The sequence below is a fragment of the Eublepharis macularius genome, chromosome 1, assembly GCF_028583425.1.
Source record: "Eublepharis macularius isolate TG4126 chromosome 1, MPM_Emac_v1.0, whole genome shotgun sequence".
Lineage (NCBI taxonomy): Eukaryota > Metazoa > Chordata > Lepidosauria > Squamata > Eublepharidae > Eublepharis > Eublepharis macularius.
Genome location: NC_072790.1, coordinates 226003593 through 226025071, shown reverse-complemented (window position 1 = coordinate 226025071; position 21479 = coordinate 226003593). Strand labels below are relative to the sequence as shown.

Here is a 21479-nt window from a genome sequence, read left to right as displayed (position 1 = left end):
GTGCTTTTGGTCCTGGCCCCGCTCCGCCTTTCCAGATGGGACTTTCTCAAAGCAGAAAATGGTGGTCAGCAATCTAGGCCCAATAGCACCTTGACGACCAAGGTATGAAGGGATTTCCAGAGTTAATTTATTTACGTAAATCAAGACGACGATGGTGAGTATTTAAACAACTTTGTCCCCACAACACACATTACAAGGACAACCACGTGTTACTTTTTAGTATATTATAAAAACTGCCGTTTCAGTAGAGAACAAGCCTGAGTATATCATACTGTGGAACAAGTTGATAAGCTCCCCACCACCATCTCAGCTTAGTAAATGTTATATATATGCAGTAACCTAACAGGGCGTAGTATGCCCCTTTACCACTGCACTCTCTAGAGTGAATAAGCACACACTTGCAAAAATGTATTCAAATCACAGAACATTTAGCAGAGAGAAGAAACGGTCCTAGCTAGACAGTATTGCAATGCAGAGCAGTGTCAAGTTCCATCTCTTAATATTCTTCACACAGGAGAACAAAGCCATCTTGTAATTAATTCTTGTTTATTTACATAAGTTGCCACACATGAAATGTACAGGGGAGAGGAAAGTTTACAAAAAACCTGGGATCCTGTTCTGATTATTCTTTTAAGTTAAACTAATTTTGTCACACAAGTCCCGCCCCTGTGGGCAGACGCAGTCCTTGGTCAGATTTGAAATTCAGACCTCAAAAGGTCTATCTCAGGAGAGTTGGGGCTGCCTCAGGACTGTTTGAAGCAAACTGATTCAAATCTCCGTTCCTGATCCACTGGCAACATGTTCCCCTTGGGGCTGATGATAACACAGAGGGCAGCTTGTTACACCAATGCGGGGGAAGGAGGAAAGTCGGTTTTTAGATGGGAGCAGTTCCATTTTATCTCTGCACAGCTGCCAGAGGGAAGGCTACAGGTCATGGCCAGACTTCAGTTTGTATCTACTTGGTAATCAAACGAGTAGCAGCAGCTGCCGGTCATTATCACTGCTGGCGTCTCGCTCCAGTCCCTTTCAGCTCTGCTGATAGTACTGATTGTAGTTCCACGTGTTCTGGTACCCATAGCCACTATAGTTCTGCAAACAGAACAAGAGGAGATATTAAGGAGGCCTCCAAGGAAGTTTCTCTCCCCAAAGAGAAAAATGCTTGGCTACATCCTCCCCCCCCCCCACCACACACACATAGTTTATTGAGTTGGAATACATTACATCAACAAATCACCAAAACTGAACATTTTTCTAATATTCAGTTTTTAAAAATTTAGCTGGGTAAAGGCTTTTCAGTTAACTGACAATTGTTTAAACTGCTGACAGCTCACATTTTCATACATGCTGGTAAAAGTTCTTCTGATCTTTTTTGCAAATACTTGCTCATTCAGGACAGAAAATTAATTTTAAAAGAATTGGAGACAAGACAAAATTGGCAAAGTGTGAAAAGGGACTGGTCTTCCTGTACCATACATACTCTCCTGGTGGCGTATCACATTGCTGCTTCAATTTATGAATAAGCAATCCAAATGTCAAACTCGCCTAAGTGTGCTTTCTCTGTGGTGGTCCCCACCTTGTGGAATGGCCTGCCAGAAGAGGTCAGGAAAGTGCTTGCTTTCCTGGCTTCCTGCAAACTATGCAAAACTCATATATTCAGGATAACTTTTTCACACAGGTAACAGGATTGGCTTGGAGAGATGCTTGTGATAAGGGGACTGTAGACTCTACTACACTGTTGATGGAGATACGCTCCTGGTTAGTTTCTGCATCATTTAATATGACATGTCAAATTGCTTATATGTTATTTCAGCACTGTTTCAGTATTTGGATTAATGTCCGGATTTGGATTTCTGCTATCCATACCCTATTGTACTGTTTATTCAGTGTCCTAGCCATTGGTTGTATTAATCCTACACTGTGTAATTCACTTTGAATCTCACTAAGAAAGGCGGACTATAACATAAAAAAATACATACATAAAATAAACATTCCCCCCTACAAGTCATCCAGTTGAGCCTTCTGGAATTGATTTAGGTTTAAGCTGGTTGTGTAAACAGTATGGCTGGAACCAATCTAAAGGCGATATGAATGCTTGCATTGCTTGGTCAGTAGTTTATGAACTGGTTCCAAGCTGTTTTGAGCTGGTTTCTGCTGTCCTGCTATGACTGACCTGGTACCAAGTGTTGTAGTTGTAACCTCCAGTTCCACTGTTGCTCACATCTGCCGCCATCAAGGGTGTGATACCAGTTGTTGCAGCAACCGCAAGATTGCCTCCTGCAGCAGTCTCTTCGAGTCTCATTCGCTTCTCATCTGCCTCATCAGAACTGCTTGGATATTTTGAAAAAAGCATAGTCAGCCCACGTTCTGCCACAGGGAACCTCTGTTTACCCTGCTGTGTTAAACTAGCTTCACTTCCTAGCGTCCATAAAGAGGGCAATTAAGATAGCAGCTGGAAGCATGCCTATAATTGCAGAATGCATATCGCGTTTACTTGTATAAAATCAAATTAAAATCACAAACCTGCATAATCCAGGCCACTAAAGGCCAACACAGAGGCAGTGTATATACAGGCTCTGAAAGAGATGGGCTTAGAGACTTGGGGTGGGGTGAGGCCACACTACTGTGTTCTTGGAAAAAACCTACTGTTTCAGTACCAGAATAAACTTTACAAAACTGATTCAAATGAGTTCTGTGTGTGTGCTTGCACAACATGCAGCCTTCATTCCTAATTGAGACGCTTTACATTTTTGTAAAATAAATAGGATATATTGTTTTCAGTCTTGACACAAGTAAGCATGTCTCTGTATAGGAACCACAGAGGTAAATATCAGCACAAGACCAGAGTTAGTATTTAGAGATCCCTACCAAGAAATGCAGAAAAAGCCACTGGTCACATAGTAGAATTAAAAACACGATGTACTATCAAGAAAGACACAATTAAAAGACAAAGGACTTTCAGTGGCTTCCACTGAGTATAATTTTTTCTTGTCTTTTTAAAAAGCAACATAAGGCAGGAGAAAAAGCATGGGAACAGAAGCAGCTTAGGGGCTGATCAATGAAGACCATATCTTTTGAGAGACCTGGATAAAGTTCCTGTAGTGGCACATCCACAGCCTTTCAACTCTGAAGTTTTTTGCATTCCTTGTTTTGAAAATATCCCTGTAAAGTGAGACTGGAACATCAAACAAAGCAAAACGAAAACAACAAAAAACATTGTAGGTGAAACTCTCATGTTTTGCTGGGGGGGGGCACTGATCATATCTCATGCAGACAGCAACAGTAATACTCAAGGCTTTTTTTCTGGGAAAAGAGGTGTTGGAACTCAGTGGTGGAACTCAGGACCGCACAATGACGTCACTTTGGGTCAGCTGGAACAAGGGGGGGATTTTTTAAAGTTAAAATGGCCATTTGTGACCATTTTCAAGAGGTGCTGGAACTCTGTTCCACTGCGTTCCAGCTGAAAAAAAGCTCTGGTAATACTACTTTTAAAAGCACCTCCCATGCTCAGTCTCAGTAAGGATGGTAATGAGAGGCCACAGTAGTAGTATTGATGGGGGTGGCAGGCAAGCTGAGGCAAGGCAGAGTTACTTGCATAAGCCCATTTGGGAGGAAGAGTAGCAGAGCAGCAGAGCAGTTGCAGCAAGTCCAAGTTTCAGTTCCTGACATCTCTGGTTTAAAAGCTCCCAGGTAGCGGGCATTAGGAAAACACCTTTCTGGAGATAACTTGAGCTAGATTGACTAGTAGGCTCATCAATGAAACCTCTCCTAGGCTGCTAAGTTTAAGGCCATCCAGTGAGTTCATAGCAGAGGTGAGATTCAAACTGGGCATTTGCTCATCCACAGCTCGGATTCTACTGCACTAATGAGTACAGATGTGCAGCTCAATGATAACAGATGTTATTCAAAGGTACAGCCTACATCACTGGGAACTTGCTCCTAAGTAAGTGTGCCTAGCATGGCAGCCTTAGCAAGGAAGTCTGGGTTGCTTGTTTCCTTGACATGCAGACAGAGGAAGCAACTGACTGAAAACAGCAGCAGTTGTCAAGCTTGCTTTCTCACCCATTTTCCAGGAGTCTCTTCCTCATCACTTGTTGGTTCAGGAGCTTCTGATGTTCATCATATGATGTCAACAAGCTAGCAATATAAAAAAGGAACATCAGCTTAGGAGGCCCCACGGTCTGTTCCATCCCAGAAAGTAGACAGACAAAAGCTTTAAAGCACGCCCTAGTTTGCGTTGCCCTTCCATCACCTGTTTATGCTGGACCCAAAGTCCTCAAGAAACTCCACCCTGCGCTGGGAGAAAATTATCTTTGTCTCCAGGGGCAGGCCACTGGTCAGGGCTCTGTCGAAGCTGCTCATGGTGTTGCCCTCATTCTGCCGCACATCAGCACTGAACTCCATCTCCAAGAGATTGGCATAGAGCTTGGCATTATCCTACAAAAGAAAAGGGGAAGAAAGAGTAGGCAATACAGAAAACTCACTGGAAGGAAGCCTCCTTTAGCACATTCATCTCAGGGAACCTAGAAAACTGGCAGTTCACGGTAACCTTTGGCACATTTGTGCTTAAGGATCATCTGCCTTACTGAGACCAATTGCAAAATTTGGAATCTTGCAAAAATAGCAACTTTTTTGTGGAGATGAAAGGATCAGGGTGGAGAAGTGCAAGCAAACTGATGTGTATGTATAATAAGGACTGAGACTGATTCCCCCTCCATCCACATCTTGGTTTGTGCCTCTGTGAGGACAGAGGCAGGGAGAACCCTCCAAAGCCAGAAAATAGTTTAATCAGCAGGATACAGAGTCCTGCAACATTTTAAAGATCAACAGACTTTTTCATGGCACAAAGCTCAGTTTGTCAATGACACTGGTCCACAAACCATGATGCCAAGCACAAAAAAGCTGTTAAGTCTTTAAGGTGGCGACAGACTCGACTATTTTCCAGTCACAGACTAAAGGGGCCCCTCCAACCTCTGTTTCATGAAACAACATAAAAGGCACAATTTGGTGAGTTATTCAAGGAGAGTGCCCACTCCAAGAGAAGCCAGAGTATGAAGTCAAACAGCACCTTCCCAACTTAACTGTGGGAGGTGGAAAATAAATTCCATTTTGGAATCTACTGCTCAAAGCAACTGTGTCACCTAACTTCATAGCTGAAGGCTGGCCCAGTTACAAAGAGACACATCCAAACACTTTTGTGTGATTATGGAGACAGGAGGTTTGGCTTTTGAAACATCAGAAAGAAAAACATTGTCTGGGGTGGTTCCATGTCAAGAGAGATTCACAGTTATCAGAATCAACAACACTTCTGCGCTGCGCAGCCAATATGCACCAGGCAACAGTTCTGTGTATGGCAACTGCATGGCCAATACACACCACTTGGGTGCATCAGCAGGTGCAAGAAGGTGCTGAAAACAGTGTGTGTGTGTTGTACACTTTATTCACAGCACAGTGAATGGGCCATCCAAATTCCAGCTTTCCCATTTCCAAGACTGTACAAAGCAGCTCCCCGCCCCCCCCCCCCACACACACCAGCCCCTGAAGACCAGCCCATTTCCACTCATCCAAAGCCCCCTGTCATCCCTTCCTGTCATGCAACAAGCACACATTTCCTCCACATCCCCCAATATTCTTTACCGGATCTTTCTCCAATGCCTCCAAGAGAATCTTCCGAGCTTTGATCAGATTCTTCTGCACTTTCAACACCTGCCGAGCCAGTTTAACAGAGTAGAACGACGACACGGGCATCCCCTCATTGTCCCGGATAGCTTCCATCAAGAGTGCTTCTGCCCCCTCCATGTTTCCCTGCCGGCGCTCCAAACTCACTCGCCGTAAGCGCACCATGGCAAGGCCAGGCACACAATCCTCAAATGATTTCAAGATCCTGCGGGCTTCCTCTACTTCTCCTATAGGAATGAGAGCAATGGCTGAGGGGCAAACAACTCACTATGTTGGTGATTTAATGCGATGGTTAAAATTATCATCTAAAGCAAACAAGACAGCCTCTCCTACAATCTTCATGAAAACTGCAAGACAGCCTAGCTTTCCAGGCACTACACTTTCTTTGGCTGGTCAGTTGAGACTCAGGCATAGAACTATGTTTTCAGGGCAGTGGGAAGCTTCTGAGATTTCCCATCTGAAATCCAAGCACACAATTATTTCGGCCTCACTTGGGATGATGCCATTTCTGATATTTTGAGAGAAAACAATGGTGTGTGTGTGTGTGTGTGTGTGTGTGTGTGTGAGAGAGTGAGAGTGAGAGAATGCTGGATGAGGCATTCCCCTGTGGTCGGCAGCCAGTGGCAGATAAATCCAAAAACAACTTTCTTCAGCCCTTCTTGTGGCATAACAGAAATCATTCTGGTATATAAAATTTCAATTTTAATAGCTTAGTGTAGATTTATTTCAGCTCCACAGAAACTTTTGGCCAATTAAGAGTCCTGCAAAACCTGAATCAACCTAAAGTGGTCCAGTCACGGATACTATTACCAACTAGACAGAAACAGGCAGGAAACAGGAGCTGCAGGTAGGTGTAAGACTCTTCTTACCGTTTCTCTCTTCAAATGCTGCCCACAGAAGGTGGATGTTGGGCTTGCGAGGAAGGTGGTAACAGCAAGCTCGCTGGAAGACACTCCTAGCCCCAGCAATGCTGTGGTTTTCAAGGTACCTAATATACTGGATGGGGAATTGGGGGTGGATGGAAATGGAGACAAGAGAAGCAGGAAGTATTCAAAGGCTGGCCCTGTACATGGAAGTCTGGTACGGTAGCTTGTATTGAGAAGGTTTTATGGTTAACTCACATTGACATGGGCTTAACACACCTCTCTCCAGGATTTCCTGCACCCTCTTAGGCAGAGGTACGAAAGACGGGCAGATAAAAAAACAGCAGCAGAATTCAGAAGAAGCCTGTTAGAATTTTTTCTCCAGAACACAGAAGAAAATTTAAAAACAGAAGCTCCCAGAAGCATTTAGAAATTTGCAAGGTCTGAGGGTTGGGCAGATTGTACAGTAAGACTGGGCAGCAGAAAAGGACCTTCCAATACATGGGATTAGCTCTTGCACCCAAGGGGATGCTGGCCACACTTCCCTTCAACGTTACAGAAGTTCTCTGCACAACCAATTCTCTTACTGATAGAGACACAATTGATTTCTCTCATTCATGCCTATGCATGAACATGGGGGTTTAAGAGAGCATGCCCAAAGGGATTTTGCACAACTCTGCCACCTTCCCACCTCCAGCTGACCCAAAAAGGAAGCAGGAGCCCTGACCACCTTTCTCCATCCACCTATTATTCATCTCTGCTTACGCCTCAACTCAACAGCTAGTTTCACTAGGAGCTGAGAAGGGGAGAAGCAGGGATAGTTAGCTGCCCCCCGCAAAAAGAAGTAGCACAGATATTTTAAAAAGGGGACCAGTGGAGACAGAAAGGCAACCAGAGGAGCTTGTATGATGCCCTCCCACCCATCTTGGAGGCAGCTTCCAATTTCTCTGCAAGGATACCATGGCTTATACACAATGTGATTTTTGACGTAAGGGTGAAACAGAAAAGAAAGGGGGGGACCAAGACCCTCCTGCTACAGATAAGAGTCAAAACTGCTTGGACAATTTCCTGCCCCACTATTTTTTCACCTTCCCAGTTCCAAACTAGAATATTTCTGTGGGATATGAATGTGGGCTCTCTACCACAACTTCCTGCTTAAATTTTCCAGCACCCTTATGTACTGTAAACCTGGTTTGCACTACTGGGAGCACCACAAGACTCTGCCAGCAGCGTTGGCATTTTGCTGTTTCCTTTAGGCCCTTCCTACTTGAGGAAGGAAGGGGAAATTGAACCTGCCTTACCAGAGAGACTCAGAATGGGGTTTCCTGCATCTGGCACCAGCCACCCCCTGTGTTCAGGTGTGGGGCGTGCATATCATTTCGTAAGCTTGGTGGATAAAAAGTACCGAAAACCATTCAATGAGAAGAAATAGCTGGGACACCTTGAGGGAGAGGGTTTGCTGCTGACACTCTCCAGGCGAAGAAGGGGGGCTGTTTGTGGTAACCGCAGCTTCTGATGCTTCTACAGGGCAGAGAGGGGGAGCCACCACCGCTATTCACGGCAGAGCCAGCAGGATTTAGGTGTGTAAACCTAGGAAGGGGTATACGCACCTTGACCCAGAACTCTTCGTAGAGGGCACAAGCAATGACACATCGCTCAAAGAGCACAATGGTACGTTCGTGCAAGCCACTGGCAATCTCAAAATCCAGGTAGTCCCGCCAGTTCCGCAGCTGTGCTCGCTCGAGTGGTTTTACATGGAAGTAGGGCCTCTTAATCTAAGGCAAGAAAAAGGAGGGAGAACAAACCCATAGTAAGCTGGATAAGAGTGGAAGGATGAAGAAAGCTCTATTTAGCTGCTGATCCTCACTTCAGGTAAGGAAGGTGGGGGGCCTGCACAAAAGTGATCTGGCACTTCAGCCAGAGGATCCATTCCCTAGAATAAAAGGCACTTTTGGCAAGCTGAATTGCTCCGTTCTGCTCTCTCCTTATGGCCGCTGCACTTTGACTTCCTGCACTGGAAGCCTGAATTAGCTGCCACATTTCCTAATTCGTTCTGGTCAACACTGTAAAGAATTATGCACCAGCTGCCAATATAAACAAGAATTTGCACAAGACTGGCAATGGTTTCCATAACGTCAGGCTGCAAAGAGAGCTAGCGCTCATCTATTTGCCAACAGAAGTAGAAAAAACAGCATGCAGCACAATTCAAGCAACTCACTCCCTCCTCAAACCAACCACATTGCACAGTATTGCAATATTATTCATAATATTCAACAATATTCCATAGCCATAGAAACTGCAAAAAAGAAGAAGCAGAGAATGCCATGATGCTGATTCTAGCATCAGCACTAGGAAGTCACAGAACTGCGGGGGGCATCTGAGTACAATTCAGTTTTCCCTTATTACAAGTCGAGCACTAAGGATTCTTTCCCCTCCTCCCCTGCCCCAAGACGCTACAAAGCATCAATCGTGACCCATGCTATACGAACCCCTTCCTCGAAATTCCATCGCTTGCTGACTTCCGTTTCGTTCTGGGTGTGGATCTGCTGGCGGATAGAAATTACAAGTTCCCGAATCTTATCCTGGTCCATATGGCCCTGAAATCCAAAAGCAGTACACTCGGCATTTTGTTTGTTTTCAGAAAATGGCAACATTCTTAAGCACTTCCTAAAGTGAGCCCTGCCTCACTGGACTGGCTCAAAGATTTGTCTAGTCAAACATTCTACCTCCAACACATCATTCTTTACTCCTGCAGAAGCAGGTATCGGATTGCTGCCTGCACCACTGTGGGGAGGGGAGATGAGTAACTTGCTAGGCTAAACAGGGGCTGCAAGAGGCCACACGGTGTAAACAAGACACAAACGAGTCCTTTAAAAAACAGCAACAGAGCACTGCCACACAGCAAGGGGGTGGGAACCAGCACACATTTTTGATGTCATCCTTAAACCTGAGGTTTCCAGAATACATACACCAATGTCCCGTGTTTAAAGAGCAAAATTACTGTGCTGTATCCCCCTCCCCTAAATTTCCAAATAAAAAAAATGCAGGCAGCTGCTCTTAAGGAGGGAGGTGTAAGCATCTGTACTAGTATCTTCCTGCCTGTCCACAGACCAGGTTCACCAATGCCCTAGCAAGTTTAAATGTAGGATTTATGCAGTGACTTCTTCCAGTGAACAAAACTCACGAGGGTCATAATAGAATCAGCTTCCTAAGTATGTGAGAAAGAGGAGAAGCACCAGCACCACCCACCAACATCTGGATCCCATCTCCAGCTCCAGTTTCCTGCTGGGTTTCTGCCTTCAGTGGCACGTCCTCCCCAGGCGGCGCCTCCTCTGCCTCTGCTTCTGCGGTTTTGGCCACTGTCTCAGAGGCCATCTTCGACTGCAGCCACAACAGTTCCTCAGTGGACAGGATGTCCTGCGGGGGGTGGCTGGCGACATGTTCCTTGAACCTGTGTCAGGGGAAGAAACATTCAGAAGCTGACATGGGAAGAGGCCCACCTCAGCCAACCAGAGCTTCTCAAGTCTTGCCTGTAGGAGGTTTGGAGGTGGTAGATGATGGGAGACTGCTGCTAGAGCCAGCAGCACACTGGCCCATTACCATATATATTTTAGAAATGTAAGGCGAGGGAGAAAGATTTCAGACAGGAAGTTACACAGACGGCCAACTGCTATGCTTACATCTCTCCTAATGACTGTGTCACATTTTCATCCTTCATTTCCATGGCCTGAGCATACATGCAGTTTTCCTTTTCACACATGCTTGTGCTCTGTCAGGAACCAGAAGCTGCAACACAGCACTCCCCAGCAAAGGCATGCAGCAGTCCCCAAAGATGACAGGAACAACCATCTTATGACACTAGTCGTTCTTAACTCTCCACATAAGCAGACCCTGGAAAGGAATCTTAGACTTACTTTTCCCAGTGGTGGCTGTACAACTGAGTCGGCATGGTGAGCACTCGGTCATAAATCGCTGTGATGGCTTTCAGGTCACCCTGCTCTCTCTCCCATTCCACATACATCTCCCAGAGTTTGTCTGAACGGAAATCCACTCCTGCAGCGGCTATAGAGGCTTCAAATGTGCTGCAAGAAGTAGAACAGAAGTCCTAGTGGATAATTAATAACCTACAACATGCAAATGTACTTGAGCCTGGAGCTTCAGAGAACCTGTGCAACTTTAGGCAAGTCCTCCTCTTCCTTGTCTGCATCAATTTCCCATCTCACCATTCAATCTTGTCTTGCTGTTGTAAACGGGTCAAGTTTGTTTTTCTTTTTTAAAGGCAAGTTCCTAGTCCTCAGAGCTATGAAGACACACATGAAGCTGCCTTATACTGAGTCAGAATATTGGTCCATCAAGGACACTATTGTCTATTCAGGCTGGAAGCAGCTTTCTAGGGTCTTAGGCAAAGGTCTTTCACATCAACCCCTAACTGATTCTTTTATCTGGAGATTGAACCTAGAACCTTCTGCATACCAAGCAGATGTTCTACTGCTGAGCCACAGCCCCTTCCCAAGATACAATATAAAGCCATATTTAGCAACATCTCTTCAGGACTGAGTTTACTTTCCAGTGATAAGGTGGGAGCCCCTCCCCTAAGACCACCAGATTATGCAAAATAAGCACACCGTTGCAAAGTTGCTTCTTTTGTATGCAGGCTGAAGAATTCAGAGGGGAGGGAGTGCAAACTTTTTTCTTAAGCAAGAACACACTCCGTCCTGATTGGAAACTCAGTGTGGGAGAAGGAAACTGCACCCTGTTTCTGTGAACAGGAATCCTCAATTCCAGCCGGGGATGCCTCGCTTGGTTTAACATCAGCCTGCCTTGCTGCAATACACGTTGAGCTGCTGCCGAAGCAAACTTAACATTATCTACACCTGACCACAGGAAAGTGAAAGCCAGGAGCCTGATGAGACGCTGGCTGGAGACATGGGCTCTGGAACTTACAGGCCAAGAGGCAGCAGCTATCACACAATCTGTTATCCATTACAAGTTAACTTGGAAAAGTTTCTTGTGTGATTCTGTGAAATCGTGTGAGAAAAGGCTAATATTTACGCCAACTTTAGTCAACAAAGTGAAGCCTTCTGAAGAAACTGAGCAAGTTTATATGCCCCAACTGAGATCGCGCTCTTTACGCTTGCCTGTTTGTCCCTCCAGGAGAGGATCCTGTGTCACATCAGCGGCAACCCTGGCTTACTGATTTTGGGAATATTCCTCAAAGAATCGTTTTCCTACTATCCCTGTTTACATTAGCTATTTTAGGATGTATATCCTGACATCTTCCCCAGAAGGGACTCCAGCCAATTCAAAATAAAGCTACTAAAATATATTAAGAGAATCAAATTATTTCTTCCCCTGTCCCTACACTGATCTCCTTCCTCCATCGACATCCAAGCTCTGTTACAACCTACCCACGGATCTTCTGCACGGAGTCAGGGAGGTTCATATCCAAGGTAGACTGTAGGAAGGAGATGTAATGGATCCACAAGTCCATGCTGAGTGGGATAGATTGCAGCCCTCGCTGGAAAACCTATGCAGAAAATTAATCAAGCTTAAGTACTGCATGCATTTTCTAGTTATGGAATGCTAGGAAGGGGACGGATTAGAGTTGTGAAGGCCCTGAAAGAAACTGGAAATATATGAGGGAAAGATTTTTCCCCAAGGACATCTAATAATGTTTTAATGATAATATGTTATTAAAAGTTCAGTGTTTTCAATGTTATAAAGTTTAGCTTACAATCCAGACATACTGGTAGTCCTGCCTATTATCATTGTCTGGAAGAGTTTTTGCTCATTTATTACAGAATTTGTTTTCTACTTTCAACTTCTGTTTCTCCCTACCTCTCAGAAGGAAAAATACATGTGCTGTGGCAGCAAAAGGTGCAGCCATTTGCAACTCTTTCATAAATACTTAGTAGACTTGCAATTTTTTAAAGAGAAAATGAAGATATTTATACTTTTAAGAACCATACATATATATACCAAGTAATATAATTTTATATGCTAACAGTTATTTATAGCCCACCTTTCTCACTGAGCCTTAAGGCAGATTACACAGTGTAAGTCAATCCATTTTACACTGTTAAGTCAGTAAAAGTTTAGTTTTGATAGGAAAGTATTGCAGATGTCAATTTTCCTTAACATTTTCTTTTATTCTGGCGGGGGGGGGGCAGGGAGGGGGAAGATCGTATTTCCCCTGTCGCTTCAAAATGTCTATAAATTTTACATCTCTAGGAAGGACCAAGAAAGGTTTCTCTCCTCTATTCATGCTTAAGGGAATAATGGAGTCCCTCCTTTCTTCTGGGGCAACAGAAGGTCTCGCTTTGGGGAGGATAGCTATGGAGAAAAACTTTGATTCAGAGTATGCATGCCACATTAGGGGCGGAGAAGATTCCCCCCGCCCAGCTAAAGTTCCCTTGAGTTTTTCTGTCTCAGCACATTGACATGAGCAGACTTGACTCATTTCCTTGAGATACCTGGAGCTGCTTGCTCTGCATCTCTCTGGAGCAGTGCACCTAACCCCAGCATGTAACACTGTAACACATACGCAGGAGAACAAGGAGGCCAAGCATAAAGGTCTGCAGTACTTCAGACTGCAGAGGGTGGTGGATTCAGAATCTGAACATTCTTTCACATTAAAAAAACCCTTACATACCAACAAGCACAGCAGGGAGAAAGGATCTACCCCCTCTCCTCATTCACTGTGTTAACTCTCTACTTATAGGGAGTTTTTAACAGACCAGGGCATTCCAAAATGAGATTCTCCACCCGCAGTCTGAATGCACCCTATTCTATTTCCACAGCATTCTGCTTCATTCTCATGCATGTATGAATCAGGCTGGTGGTCCGGGCTGTGCCAAGGTAAAAGGTGGGGGGCCGACAAAAAGGATCCCTGCATCTCATTACCTCCTCTGTCTCCTTGATAAAGTCAAAGCGACGCTCCATATCTGCATACTTTTTCCAGTAGCCATAGCAGTAAGGGTAACGTAGAAAGAAGGTATCAAAGGCTTTGCGGGCTGCATAAATGTGATTCTGTGAAAAAAGCAAATGGAAGAGGTTTGACGGTTTCAAATAAATTATGTGAGACATATGAACAGTTACACAAATCTCACCATTGTAAAAGTGACGGGGGAATGGAAGGAGAGAATGAAGCTGCAGGTGCAAATACATTGGTAATAAGAAAAATACCATCAGTACATATCAGGCATCTAAGCAAATGCTGGCCACTGTGACTGCCACCTTCCTCCAGGGTCTCAGGAAGCAATCCTACCCAACCACTGTACCTATGACCTGTTAAGGGAGATGCTAGGGACTGAAGCTAGGGCCTTTGGCATGGAAATTAGGTACTCTACTGCTGAACTACAAAAAAAAACCCCCTACCAAGGGTGTTCTTTGGTTGTAGGAAAATAACAGAGGAAAACCCCAGGATATCTTGAGGTACAGTCTAAATAAATCAGATAAAAGCATTAATTGGAATGAGATTCATTATGAAGGGGTCCAACTTTCTCCCTTTTACTGTTGGGATCCTGTATTGATCCAGGAAACCTCGGTACATATTTAAATATGAATCTAAAGGAACAGGCAGGACAGTGGCTGTTAGTCTAAACCAGAAACAGCAGCAAATAATCCTGCATCTGGAAAAGGAGGGCTTGCCTACAAAAATGGACAGCCACTATGAATTGGTTTCCTCAGATGCAGCAGGATTCTTTGGGAAATGTCCGTGGCTGGCCTGTGTATGCACAGGTTCCATGTGTGCCTGCACAGAACACTCAGTGAACAACAGTTAACCCTGTTTTCTCATTATACAGCTTCTTCTCTCCAGGCCAATTCATCTAAATGAGCATGCTGTGACTGAATTATGATCATTCTGTAGGCATACTTGCACAAGCCAATCAGATCAGAGTTCCATGGGGTGTGTATGATACAGTGGATAGAAAAAGTCATTCTAGGGAGAGAGGAGTGAGCCGTTATGATAGTTTTTAAAGAGTTCCTTGGGCTGACAGGAAAAGGTTTTAATTACAGGATACACTGGAAACTGCTGGGGGTTAATTGGGGAGGCTGGTACTTTGTTTCTATTCAGTAACTGATGTGCTGTGCAACTGCCTTGATGTAAACCTAGACAAGTCTTTATGAAGCTTTCAGTTTGCAGTCCTTTACGTTTTAGACTGTTTATTCTATTTTCTGTATGGTTCCCAATACAACATATATTTTAAGATCAATGTGGTTTAATTCATATAATTTTGGAACCTTTGCTTTTTGAACTTAACTCATCCAATGGAGAGGACTGAGACTACTTGGCCCAGGCTAAACAGAGAGATGAATATTCTTAATCCCTATAAAGTCCTGGTGGATGTACCTTAAGAGGGGCCTAAGGCAGGAAAGTGACCGTTATGGTGTTCCCAGGGCAAGATTAAAAAATTTTCAGGGAACACCTAGGACATCATACACACTTCATTCTGTTAACCCTCATGCTCATCAGAGGCATTTAACATGCCCTGCCACCTGCTTCAATCCAAGCACCAGAACCAATGTCAGCTCCAGGCTAGGCACTGCAAGCAGCACAGGCACTAAAAGCCATCAATTTGTTCCCGTTAGGAAAAGAACGGCTGAGAGGTCTGGGGGCAGAGCCAAATGGACATCCCTCCCAGCACTCATTCTGCAAGGGCACACACACATGCATATATACATGTGCACAAACATACACAGAAGCCATGTACTTGTAGGAAATGCACACACCCATGCAGCCCTGCACAAGTCCACAAAACCAGTCACTACCAGCAGCTACCCACTGCCGCCTGCCCCCCTCCCCCCGCCAATAACCAACCCTGTCATGGAAAGATCTCCACCTTTTTAAAGAGTTATTTGCTAACTACAAATAACTTGGGAGGAAGGTTCTTTGAACAAGAAAAGAGATCTTTCCCCTGATGCACACAAGGGTAAGGAGAACGAAATGAGCTGGCCTCTCATTTTGAGCTGGGATTTTTTTGAAAAGCTTTTGCCTCATCCAAAGCCCAACAAAATATGAGAGATTGACCTCTCCCCTCCCTCAAGTTCTCTGATTGCACCTGAAGACTCAGGAGGAGAGAAGGAAAGTCAATGGCAACTACAAACTGAGCTAAAACGTGTGGATCTCAAGGACATGCTTTTGATGTCTGCTGAAAATAACACCTCTACAGAATTACAAGGATCTGATTTCCACTCAGCTTCCTTGCAACACCTCTGAAGCAGCTTACAAAAGCTAAACAATATAACAACAAAGATGATAAAAAATAAGTCCACTATGTATACTTATAAAAAGCCCCCCAAACTAAACTAAATTATAAAGATGCATGCAACCATTTCTTACTTCATGGACTTCCCCAAAAAAGCAGGAATTTTTAATAGTTTCTTATGAAAGAGCAGAAAATGGGCCAGATTAGACGACTTGATAAGGGACCTCCAGAGATGCAGCCCCGCTATCAAGGTGGCTGCTGTCCTCATTATTGCCTGCTGGCCTTCTGAAAATTATGGCAGCCACAGATTATTTTAAGACACAAGTAAAAACATAAAGTGCAACTTCAAATACCCGATTATCAGACTGTACTATTTTAAAGGTCAGAAGTAACACTTTGATTTGTGCTCTGGACATCAGCTGGCACCCTGTACTGTTTTTTAAGGACCCATGTCATACAAGCCCTTGGGTCAGTCCTAGTTTGGAGCCTGACCACTGCATTATGGATCAACGAATGGTCCCAAAATCTTTAAATGTATCCCTATGGAGAACCAGTTCTGGTAATACCAAGGTATGAATGACAGTGGTCGGGTGTCTTATCTTTTAAGACAAGAATGTGGAAAAAAAATTCTTTGCCACAGCTGCCACCCAAGAATCAACCATGTCCTGTCACAAGATTCCCTCTCCTTCTCAAGCCTGCTTCTTAGAAGGAATGCAACCCTCTGCCCAATTTAATCCTAAGAGCTACAGGCCTGCCAAGCATCACCATCCCTTCTTATGTGCAAACAGCTTCAACTGATTGCCCACTTCCAGTCAGTTCTTGATCCCAGTACCTATTCAGGGTCTCCTCGTCTCTCCAGGGCTCAAGAAAAAAGATGCTCCAGAGGGAGTAGTCAGCATACTACTGATACTAAAATATCAAAACCTCCTTTGTCTGAAGGTCTGGTGCTATCACTAAAGTCAAAAGCCCTTACCCTGACAATCCTAACCTTTAATGCATGGCAAGTCTTGTTATATTGGGCACATACCATTTCTGACAAGGGACAATGGTGGCAAAGCCACATTTCAATGATTCCCTGTTTAAAAAACAAAACAAAACACTGCCTGTAGAAATTTAGCCTATCAGGTAGAAGGGACTCAATGTGCTAATTTTGTATGGGTAAGATGTGTTTTTTTCTTTTATTAAGCATGACACGGTGTGATAACATTTGATCTCCAAGAATGAGGCTGCTGCTTAGCTCTTAGAGTTCAGGAACTGAATTCCATACTTCAGAAGACCACCACCGGGGCTCCAAGGCAACTTCCAATGGTCCTTAAAAATAACAGCCATTCTCAGCTTACCTCTTGCTCCACATACTGAAGCAGATCAGTCCATGCAGTGAAGTCAAGTGGGTTCTCTTGAGCGGCTCGCCAGTACCGCTCAAACTCCAGAGGATATGTGATGGAGACCTCCTCCATGGGAGGGTTAAGCGCCATGTGCATCACCACATCAGGGGTAGGAGGCTGAGGGGCTTCTTCCTTAGCAACCTCAGCTTTCAGTGTTGGAGTGCTGGCCTCCATGTTGACTCCGTTACAACCTTCTACTGGTGTTGCCTCGTCTGCCTTTGGGGCACCGTTGCTTGCTGGCTTGGGAATCACGTCTTGGTCAGGGCCTACAGCTTTCAAGAGCAAATATGACAACTGGTTTGGCAGCCATCAAAGATGGAGGTGAAAGATTTCCTATGTTGCTCTGACAACGGGGTACAGGAAGGGTGTGCAACACTGCATCTCAACCATTATTGTGGTACATGGAAATATTTTATAAAGTGAATCACAAAAAGCTTCCATAAACTCTCACCTTCCATCTGTAACCAAAGCTAGCATTCTCCCTCTGCTCCATATACAGGTTTTATTTCCTAGATCAAATTTCTTTAGTCTCAACCTGCATACCACTAGAACATAAGCAACTTCATAAGTTCCTCTTGTAATGGGATTCCTCTTCTCAGACTTTCAAATACACATTTGGTTAGCCCCCTCCCCTCTGGTGAGTAAAGATCACCTCCACATAAAGGCAGAAAGTTTTTGAAAACTGGTAAGTGACTATTCTTCGCATCTGTCTATCAGGCGACCATGCATAGTCAGATAAGCCAGTAATATTTTTTTGGCAAAATGAACTTTCAAGCAAGGCTGCCCTTATTTGTGGGTTATGAGGAAGTAGTCACATTTGGTCAGTTAAAGCTCTTCCATGGACTTTCCTTCAGCACCCTCTGGACTAAAAAAAAGGCTTAAATGTAGAGGTATCTTCAGATTAAATTGACTGGCCAATGAAATTAGAAGGCTCTGGGCAGGACTGCCATTTAAGTTTTATGCATAGAATAGGCTGATTTTGAAGTACGAAGAAAAAAGTTCTTCTACTTCTACTTGAATATGACAATTAGCTTCGTCGGGCGAGCTAGCGTTACAGCAATTAAAATCTGTACAAGCGACGTCCGTGGGGGACATTCAGAAAGCATTTTTCAGAAGCATGAAAACATGAAAATAATCGTTGGGCATTGGTAACGATTATTCAGTCTTAACTAAAAGACAAAGCAAACGCGCAAAAGAGAAGCCGCACATGCCGCTAAATGGAACCTCCGCCTTCCGAAGCAGTCTATCTCTAAGGTCTGGGGAAGGGGAAAGCGTTACCCTGTCCTGTCCTGCCTGCCTGCTCGTGAAAAAGAGCACTGGCTGGGGCGAGGCGGACCGACCACGGGGCGCCTCCCTAGCCAATCCTCCGGGTGGAAGACCATCCCACCCACCCAGCCACAGTCCGCGCAGCCGACGGCGCCTCTCACCTGCTTCTACTTCTGCCCCCAGACTCTCCTCGCAACCCTCGGTGCCACCGCGCGTGGGGCTGGCCGGCGCCTCGGGCCCCTCAGCCGCCATCTTAGCGCGGCAGCCCAACAGATGGTCCGGAGGGCCTCTCTCGTCCTCGGCGCTCCCGCTAAGTAGCACTGCGCCTGCGCCACCATGGGACTCGGAAGTGAAGCTGAAAAATGGGGCCGTGAGGCGACGACCTGGAAAACCATAGAGAGGAGCGGATCGTTTGAAGGATGACCATGGAGAGGGAAAAGGGTAGACGGTACTGTCCTCTAAAGCGTCTGGTCCTTAGGTGGACTACCCCACAACATGAAGATTGTTTCGCTTTCATTTGTGCTTAATGCCGCATCTGCCTACAGGTCGGCGGTGGCTGGGTGAGTGGAAGGTGGGTTGATTATTTATGCCAAAGACCGTCCAGTCCAGCCGTTCAGCGAGGTCTGGTTCTCTGATCTGGAGTTAATTTGCCTACCTCTACGGTACCAATGAAGCCTGACAAGGTTGCAGCCATTTAAATATACCGACTTCCACTGCATATACCGATTTCCACTGCAAAAGAGGGAACTATTTGTTGACAATAACTTCAGAGTACCATGTGCATTTATAAGCTACAGAAAGAAGCAAGCACTCCGAAATATTAAATGATGTGGGCTAGGTGCTGCTTGTAAGTAGCGGTAGCAAAATAAGAAGCCTCCTAAGCCCATTGGATAGCAAACAAGACCAAATCGGCATGCAGTGGAAGATCTAATATGTACAGCTGTAAGATGCCCCATCTTCCTTTAGTGTTAAACCTGTTTATCAGTCACCATTATGGAAACTAGTTTGATAGATATTCCCTTTTCCTCGTCCACCGAACCTTTTTTCCCCCTGTAGAGAAAAAATTAGAAATTGCAAAAATCACACTATCATTTAGAGGAAGTGAAATTCATTTTTAGACAAGCTTTAAATTTTTTGTTTTTATCTGCTTTCTGAACTCAAAATGCTTTCTAATGAGTAATCGGTTCCTGTATACTGTGATTAAATCTTCTGGCCTGCTTTTGATTCCTGCTTTTTCTTCCACAGCATGTAGAGAAAAATAATTTATTTGAGAATATAGTTACCAAAAACCAAGCTAACAAGTAAAATATTGGACAAAAGCTGAGACAATCCAGGTTCAAATCTCCCCCCCCCCCAAAAGCTCATAGTGCTAGGGCTACAATCTCATCTGTTTAACAAACCTGAACACCTAATTAAGAGGAAAAGCTATATTTTGCTGAGCTTCTTGGAGACAGCTGTATACAAATGAAACACAGGATTGTTTGACTGTACAAATCTCTTAAATCCTAAAAAATAAAAGTTCAGTACTGGGGATTTATTGCTATTTCAGAAACTTATCCCATTAACCTAGGGGGAAAAACTTAAGACAAAGGGGAAGAACTTCTAAGAAAACTTTTTTGGTGTAGTCTAGCCAGGACATGATTTGAAGGAATCAACTATGTACAACTATGTTTCATAGTATGGAACATAGTTGTACAACTATGGAAAAGCTAAGTATGTGCTACTTCCCAAGATGGGAGATGAAGGAAAAACTTGCAGCTCAAAGCATGTGCCCAGAGATCTGACAACATATTCTGGAGATGAAACCCCTCGTCCTCCAACTTCTGAAACTGTTGTCTGGTATTGCCTCATTAAGCCCTCTTATCTGCCCTTTTTTTGATATGGAGATTTTAGCTTTTAATGGTGTGTTTTTGATTGGTTTTAATGTTTTTAAGGCATGATTTTATGACGTATGTTTTTAAGGGTTACTGAACCTGTAGTAGCTTTGTCATAACTTTTTTCCCAACTAAATGATACTAATACATACTCAAAAAGGTTGGGAACCACTGTTTCAGAGGGGTCCCACCCCAAGAGAATGCAGGCTTAGACCATGCATGTTCCAAAGGAAGGAGTCTTGCCTTTCCCACTCAGTTCCTTTTCAACTGTCATAGTGGAGACATTATCCATCCAGAAGTTTCAAAATGATATCTACATATAATACGTTAGAACTGGGTCCCCAAGCTTAATGAGCTTGTGGGCACCCTGGAAATTTTAAGATAAGATAGCAAGCACAACCCCAAAATGGCTGGCAAAGGAGGCACAGCCAGACAGAAGTACTCACTCCTCCTGCATAGAAGGAGAGCCTGAAGGGAGGATGGAACTACACACTAAGGAAAGCTCAGGTGCTTAACAGTCATCCTAGTCCTCCAGTGGAAACCTTTCCTTTTAAAGAGGGCAGCCAATATAAACCTTGCCTCACAACAGCCCTGCCTACTTTCTGAAATGCTCGGCGGGGGGGGGGGCAGAAGGGAAGCATTGGTGTGTGCTATAGTGTCCACAGGTATCACATTGGGGAGTTCTGCATTAAAATCAGCTTTTTAATCAGAATATTCTACCATTCATTGCTGGGATTCTGGATGATACACCAGCTTTAAAAAAACCCTACACAATTCTCTTCATGTTTAAGTGTTATGCTTCTTTTTACCACGTGGTAGAAGTGTCCCTGTGAGTGGAAATATTAGAAAATAACTATTTCAGATGAGTTCTACCTCTCCAAGTAAAAGGAAATGAGAGCTAGACAAGGTTAATAAGATCTGTTCTGCATAATGATTCACTGCTTATTCAAAAATTAGAACGGTAGAGTATCAATACTTGGAATCAAATGATACAGGGGACAGAAATCTAAGATGACATACAAACTTGATTTATGCCATTATTTGAGATGTACAGATCTATGTAATTAGTAGTGTGTAAGTACGTGGCCCTGACCTGAATAGACAAGGAAAGTCTGATCTTGTCATGTTTCAGAAGTTAAGCAGGATCTTGGTTAATAATTGGATGGGAGACCTCAGAGTAGCAAAGCCAGGCAATAGCAAACCCCC

At 44.2% G+C, this 21479-nt stretch overlaps 1 protein-coding gene across 3 annotated transcripts; it reads right to left on the bottom strand.

The window, feature by feature from the left end:
• Positions 1 to 529: 529 nt before the first annotated feature.
• Positions 530 to 18724, bottom strand: LOC129336671 (pre-mRNA-processing factor 39-like). 3 transcript variants are annotated; one of them, XM_054989946.1, is made up of 14 exons: positions 18561 to 18724; positions 17089 to 17405; positions 13443 to 13568; positions 11948 to 12066; positions 10454 to 10621; positions 9789 to 9990; positions 9029 to 9136; positions 8150 to 8314; positions 6546 to 6672; positions 5635 to 5903; positions 4250 to 4434; positions 4060 to 4134; positions 2171 to 2327; positions 530 to 1089 (listed from the first exon to the last, which is right to left on the bottom strand). In XM_054989946.1, the coding sequence occupies exons 1-14, from the start codon at positions 18649 to 18651 to the stop codon at positions 1027 to 1029; spliced, it is 2172 nt and encodes a 723-aa protein (XP_054845921.1). In that variant the 5' UTR covers positions 18652 to 18724; the 3' UTR covers positions 530 to 1026. The 3 variants fall into 3 exon arrangements, with proteins under 3 accessions (XP_054845921.1, XP_054845930.1, XP_054845940.1); XM_054989955.1 differs by having other exon boundaries at positions 2171 to 2324; XM_054989965.1 differs by having other exon boundaries at positions 17089 to 17399.
• Between the last annotated feature and the right edge of the window lie 2755 nt (positions 18725 to 21479).

Coding starts and splice junctions, on each gene's coding strand:
- LOC129336671 (XM_054989946.1), bottom strand. CDS start 18,651: ATGGCGGCTGAGGGGCCCGAGGCGCCGGCCAGCCCCACGCGCGGTGGC. Junction 17,406..18,560: donor GGGGGCAGAAGTAGAAGCAG/GTGAGAGGCGCC, acceptor TGCTCTTGAAAG/CTGTAGGCCCTGACCAAGAC. Junction 9,991..10,453: donor TACAGCCACCACTGGGAAAA/GTAAGTCTAAGA, acceptor CCCCTGACACAG/GTTCAAGGAACATGTCGCCA.